The sequence below is a fragment of the Pyrus communis genome, chromosome 4 (assembly GCF_041283825.1).
Source record: "Pyrus communis isolate YQ-2024b chromosome 4, ASM4128382v1, whole genome shotgun sequence".
Taxonomy (NCBI): domain Eukaryota; kingdom Viridiplantae; phylum Streptophyta; class Magnoliopsida; order Rosales; family Rosaceae; genus Pyrus; species Pyrus communis.
Genome location: NC_142568.1, coordinates 1,565,947 through 1,572,338, shown reverse-complemented (window position 1 = coordinate 1,572,338; position 6,392 = coordinate 1,565,947). Strand labels below are relative to the sequence as shown.

General features: G+C 36.2%; 2 protein-coding genes across 2 annotated transcripts; one reads left to right on the top strand and one right to left on the bottom strand.

The window, feature by feature from the left end:
• The first annotated feature begins 529 nt into the window (after positions 1-529).
• Positions 530-2,724, top strand: LOC137722824 (xyloglucan endotransglucosylase/hydrolase 2-like). Its single transcript, XM_068461925.2, has 3 exons — positions 530-889; positions 1,753-1,946; positions 2,171-2,724. The coding sequence occupies exons 1-3, from the start codon at positions 620-622 to the stop codon at positions 2,532-2,534; spliced, it is 828 nt and encodes a 275-aa protein (XP_068318026.2). The 5' UTR covers positions 530-619; the 3' UTR covers positions 2,535-2,724.
• A 1,881-nt stretch (positions 2,725-4,605) lies between these two features.
• On the bottom strand, positions 4,606-5,345 carry LOC148697270 (F-box protein At3g07870-like). The gene is made up of 2 exons (XM_088693191.1): positions 4,889-5,345; positions 4,606-4,796 (listed from the first exon to the last, which is right to left on the bottom strand). Exons 1-2 carry the CDS (start codon positions 5,343-5,345, stop codon positions 4,606-4,608), a joined length of 648 nt encoding a protein of 215 aa, XP_088549317.1.
• Between the last annotated feature and the right edge of the window lie 1,047 nt (positions 5,346-6,392).

The following is a 6,392-nucleotide window of genomic DNA, read 5'->3' as shown; positions in this document are numbered from 1 at the left end:
CAAATTTAAATCATACCAAAAGAGAGATGAGGTCCTACCTGGCTGCTATCGCCCATCAATCCATCATTCATCCTGGAGACATTTATTAGCTATGCCATAGCTAGCAATATATATCTCCCTCTTGAAAAAAATTTCAGAGTACTAAGAACTTGGCCTGATACATTATGTGTCATAATACAATTAATTGAATTTTTTTCTTCAAATTTCCAATTATATAATTATACCTAATGTACCAGATCTTATTTTTGGCACATCAAAAAAAATATCTCCTTCCTCTCTTTCTCTCTCTCTCTCTCTCTTACAAACAAACAACCAAATTTTAATAATAAACCCAAAAACCTAGAAAGCCAGCCACCTCTCAATGCCCAAACAAAAGTTTCCAGCTTTCATTTTGTGCTTAGCTGGCATTGCCTTTGGCGTTTGGCTCCTCCAAGTTAATATTTCTCACAAGTCCCCCACCCTTGCCAGTTAGCATTACGTCCTCACTCCATCCCCTTTCCTATATAAATACACCTCTTTCTAAAGCCCTAACACACACCCTGAAAACAGTCCTTAAACCTCCCCACCCCCCCCCCCCCCCCCCCCCCACTCTCTCTCTCTCTCTCTCTCCCCCCAAAAAATGGGGATATCTAGTTTGGTTTTGTTGGTGGGATTGGTTTGCAGCTCTTTAATGATAGCAACTTATGCTGGAAATTTTTACCAAGATTTTGACCTAACATGGGGTGGCAACCGCCCCAAAATATTCAAGGGAGGTCAACTTCTTTCTCTGTCTTTAGACAAAGTTTCTGGCTCTGGGTTTCAGTCCAAAAAAGAGTACCTCTTTGGGAGGATTGATATGCAGCTTAAGCTTGTTCCCGGCAACTCTGCTGGCACCGTCACCGCATACTACGTACGTATCACTCACACAACACACATACGTACACATTCCTCATACACTAAAAAATAGAATGACAAACTTGCATATATACTCCTTATTTTGGGGGAAATAATATATATAAATACTAACTCATTATTTTTCTTCAAATTTTTTTTTCTCTATCATGTGACGTGGGCTTCACGATATTGTAGGCAATAGATAAAACTTATGTTTAGGTGAATTTTTTATGGACTTAGTTACGATACAAGCATTTAGTTAATACATTCATCATTTAACGGTCAGATATGCACAAAAAAGGAGAATATCCTTTTACATACTTAATCCTCAAAATGTTTATATACTCTAAATTATTCTTTGATATCTTTTTTTGGATGAAGTCACACATTTGAACTACATAATTTAGAGAAAAATTGGGTCAAATGGTATAAATCTAACTAATTCTGATATATTTTGAGAAACTTCGTTATTTTATTAGGAGTACATAATAACGTTTTAGACCGTTAATAGCATTTTTTTATTTTTCATTTAGGATTATATGTTGTACGAATATATATTTTTTTCCCATAAAAAAACATGAATTCTACTGGCCCACTTGACTTATGGATGCTTTTGTCTTGTTAAAATATCTCCAAAGTAGTGAGACAGAGAAATAAGGCCAAGTTTTTTTGGACTATAATGCTTGCATCAAATTCAACAGTAACTATATATACTATACGTTCACGAGAGTGAGCCACCGAATACTTATAACATTATTTACAAGGCAAAATTCATTCGAGATTTAAATTTGTTTCAGCTTTATTCCATGCACAAAAGACCAATTGTTTCACTATATACAGACAATAATTTTTCATCTTTCGGTTTGTTTTTGTATGTAGCTGTCCTCTCAAGGTCCTACACATGATGAAATCGACTTCGAATTCTTGGGAAACGTTAGCGGTGACCCTTACATTTTGCACACCAATATTTTCACCCAGGGCAAGGGAAATAGAGAGCAGCAGTTCTATCTCTGGTTTGACCCCTCAAAAAACTTCCACACTTACTCCGTCATCTGGAAGCCCCAACACATAATGTAAGAAGTAATTCTTAATGCATGCATTTATATATGCCCAACGTTTAAGTTCTATATATGGTTTCACAAGAATTGAGTTCAGTTGAGTTGGCTAGAGTAGTAGCAATGTGCTCTTCCTTTGCACCCAACTCCAAACTCTTGTCCCTGTAGGTCAGTATATAATATCGCTTGCATCAAAAAATGAAAGAGAAATTTAATTGGGTTATTGCTTCTCCATTTTTCAGTTTCTTGGTTGACAAGACTCCCATCAGAGTATTCAAGAACGCTGAAGCAGTTGGTGTCCCATTCCCGAAGAGCCAACCCATGAGGATATACTCAAGCCTTTGGAATGCAGATGACTGGGCCACCAGGGGAGGGTTGGTGAAAACTGATTGGTCGAAGGCACCCTTCACAGCATACTACAGAAACTTCAACGTCATTGATTCCAGGTCATCCAATTCCTTCTCCGAATGGCAGACTAACGAGCTTGATGCTCCCAGCAGAAGACGTCTGAGATGGGTTCAGAAATATTTCATGATTTACAACTATTGCACCGACTTAAAACGCTTTCCACAAGGCGCTCCACCTGAATGCAGACGATCTTTCTAGTTCCCTTTAAAGAAAGATTAATGTTAAAGTTTATTAAGCAAAGGCGCTTGATAGCGTTTTTAATTATTACTGCCTGTGCATACAGGATTTGGCCTAGCATCGTGTCAAATAAATGAAATGTTTCTTTCTTCTTTGTACGATTAGTGGTAACGTTGTAAGATCTTTTGATATAATAAATTTTTGTTTGTGATTCCACGGAACTGAAAAACGAGGGCTCGGTGATATGTGAGCTCGGGTTACTTTTTTTTTTTTTTTTTTTTTTAATATAATATATTATCTACACTAAGAAGAGGCCGAGAGAGGGGTAAGATTAACTTCACAATGGGCTAGCAATAATGTGGTTCAAATTCATCTTTAATAAGAATCGAACTTAAAACATCTCACTTACAACTTACAAGTGAATATGAATGCCACTAGATTGTAGTACTAAGTGGCCGAGTTATCTTTAAAATAGATAAAACAAGCACAATTGAATAGTTGACAAGACGAATAATAATAATACACCAAGGGCAATCACTATAGATCGATTGCACAAGTATTGGCTTAAATCAATTTGATCAATTAATCAGACAAAACCAAATTAAAAGATATTTTTTTTATAGAAATAAATAATTGATCAAAACTAAAATTAACATGAATCTTAAGAAGACAAAGAAACTAAAATTAACAAGAAATTTAAGAAGACGAGAAATTAAACACGTGGTAAAAAGAGTTTTAATATTTAAGCAACTCAAACTTAATTAAGGTTATGAATTTAACAATGACGACCTTTTTTTTCCTAGAGCCAATCCCATTACTATGCCAATGTTAAAAATTGTTCTAAGGTGTGGCTTAATCGTAGATCGGATTTAAATCTTGTATCCTATTGCAATACCACTAATATTAAATGTTGGTTAGGCATACGATTAAACACACGAAAATTCTTTAAGTGCAAAAGAATTGTATCATGTAAGACTTGTTTATTAGTCATCTTTATAGAAGTGATTAGCCATTAGAAATTTGAACATGGAATAAATTAAACGCCAAAGTTGTGAACTTAACATGACAATTAACTGAATAGCAATCAACAAATTACTTCACAACTATGTAACCGTGAAAATGCCATGTCAGATGTAACTATTAGATTCGGAACAGGCCTATTACCAGATTAGCCTAATAATTTTTTATTCGTAAAATTATTACAAAAATTACTTAAATAACTGGAAGATGGTGCCAAAAACTGAATCATCAAGATGATACCTCACATCGCGTAATAAGCAGGACTTGCACGAGAACTTATAATCGGAGATGGACAAACTGGACTCAAAATCTTATGCTAAAGAGTGGGGGGATTCGAGTCATCTTTAAGGCATTATATTGAATATTGAGAATTGGAGACTTTTATACGCACGCAATTTGTTTAGTAACAAGGTAACAAGAAGCAGGCTAAAGCCACAAAAAGGGAGTGGATTTCGAATCCGGTATGTTGTAGGTTCATGATTATACGAAGTAATTTCCAGATAGAAGAAAAAGGGTGTGCCAAAATCACTTCCTTTATGAAAAGATTTAGGCCTAAACAATAATCTAATGCAAGAAAATACATGAAGCTAGTTTTGGGGCTTGCTATTTGAACAACCTTATGGATTTGTATTCTCAGCTTGTTCGTATTATTAATACACTTTTAGAAATCCTCCTCTTATTATACTGTATTTCAATCTTACTAGATCTCCTATACTTCCCGCTGCATTAATGTATGTTAATGCAGTGCACAAATGTAATGAGAACAACGTTAAAGCCAGTAAACAAAGGAAGAGTTCAAAGCAGTAAACAAAGGAAGAAAATCATATGCAACCAAAGACGGTATCAACCAAAATAAACCACAGAGCATGTTGTTTTCTAAAAGCGAGTTCAAGAACGCACCTTTGTGATACATAAAAACAAGATATCAAGAATGCATTAATCTGCAATCAATTGGAAAAATTAACCACAACGTTTGATAAAATCCTTAAGCGAAACAAAGCTAGTCTTACAAAACATAATACCATGTATGCTTGATTAGCTATGAGCCTATGACATGTATTACCTTCGAACTCTAAAATCCGATAACATCTTTAAGCGAAACAAAGTTTGGAATGTGGACACGTGCGCCACCCACCCATGCTATCCCATCGATCTCAATCCTCGTAAGGTCCCTGGTACCAGGAGAATAAGCTCGCAATATTCCACAATTCTCTAATAAAAAGACTTTTCCTTCCTCTGTAAGGTTAACCAGCTGGGGATAATCTGAAGGACAGAGAAAGGGTTGCTACAAATATTAAGCTCTTGGGTCCAAGACTCCTTAACGCCAAATTCCTTTATCACCCAAACAATTATACTATGAAGCGAGTAAACAGTTACGGAGAGGCAACCTTTCAAGACTCCGAGGTTATAATTAGGCACATTCTTCATATCAAAACGACAAGGGGGTAGTGGTATCTGCTGGAAACGCTCAGTTTCAACATCAAAACCAAATATCCCGAGAGAACCCATACGCCGGCCTAACCATTGAATAAATCCGTCGTGATAATTACCATACGATAACGCAAGAATCTCATCAAAACCCTCGATGCTTCTCCAAGTAGTAGAACCAACCGTGAGAACCCTCGCCCCCGTTTCCTTGGACCAATCGGTTGGCTTCTTAATCAGAACAACTTTATACACATCACTGATGGGACTAAACCCAAAGCCAGAATAACAATTTGTAAAACGGATTTTCTTATACTTAGAAGGTTTTGGAATAGCTAAAGACTCGCTGGTAATGGGATTGGATATGTACAGACTCACCGATCTCATCCACCTGTCCTGACATAGAAGCAAACCGTTGTATGACCCACAATATGTATATCTCTAGTTCGGAAAATTGGGTCCTTACAAAGTTTCAAAGCCACATGGTTTTTGGTAGAGCTGTAATTGAGGTCGACCAAGAAGTGGCATCCCCTTGAGCACTGTATTGGGGGGGTTCCCTTGGACCAAACTGAAGATCTGAGAGGCAACGACGCCAATCCTTGCACGCACATTGGCACTGGATGAGCGTTTTAGTTGGGATTTTGCAGAAGATCTGCACTAGAATGTGGTCTGGTAATTGTAGAATATAGGATTTCTTATCATGCTTTTCTTCTTCATCATCTTCTTGTTTTGCAGGTCTATGAATGGACCTTGAGGGGCTTAGGCACACTGCTTTTTTTTTTATTGATACAGCATCTTTGTAGGTTTTGCACCAGCGTACATGCTATGTATCGTCCACTTCACTCGGAATATGATTTAAAAGTAGGGTTTGAGACCGTCTCGTTGGGCCGGGCCCGGCGTACTTCAGCTTATTTTTAGGTATATTTAGAAGGAAAACGTTATGTTAATAGTTTGTACTAAAAATATCCTTTATCCAATAATCATATTTTATAGTTTTATTTTTATTTTTTTTATGAAGGGGTACAGCTGGCAGTAAATCAGGATTATCCACTTATTTTGGGTCTGGGTAGGCTATGGGGTTGTAATTCAATTTATTTTTGAACAAACAATTTATTTATTTTAACAAACAATATTATCTACATTAAGGAGACATGGGACATGGTAGTGGGCTAAGCCTCACATTGGAGCTAGCAATAATATGGTTCTAATACGTTTTTGGTGAGAATCAAATCTAAAACCTTTCACTTACAAGTGAAGAAGAATACCACTAGGTCGTAGTACTAAGTGACATAATTCAGTTTATTAAAAGCACTATATCTTGACACTTATGTAGGTATTTATAAAGATCAACATACAAGCCTAATCAAATAAATAATTCTAATTAAATAAGCAAAATAATAGGAAGTTTTAACAAAATATTTCCGATACTGTTCA

Bases quoted from the DNA above. Each gene is read 5' to 3' on its own strand.
- LOC148697270 (XM_088693191.1), bottom strand. From the start codon at position 5,345: ATGAGATCGGTGAGTCTGTACATATCCAATCCCATTACCAGCGAGTCT. The intron at 4,797-4,888 runs GTATAATTGTTT...TCTGTCCTTCAG, and splicing joins AACTGTTTACTCGCTTCATA to ATTATCCCCAGCTGGTTAAC.
- LOC137722824 (XM_068461925.2), top strand. From the start codon at position 620: ATGGGGATATCTAGTTTGGTTTTGTTGGTGGGATTGGTTTGCAGCTCT. The intron at 890-1,752 runs GTACGTATCACT...TTTTGTATGTAG, and splicing joins GCACCGTCACCGCATACTAC to CTGTCCTCTCAAGGTCCTAC. The intron at 1,947-2,170 runs GTAAGAAGTAAT...TCCATTTTTCAG, and splicing joins TGGAAGCCCCAACACATAAT to TTTCTTGGTTGACAAGACTC.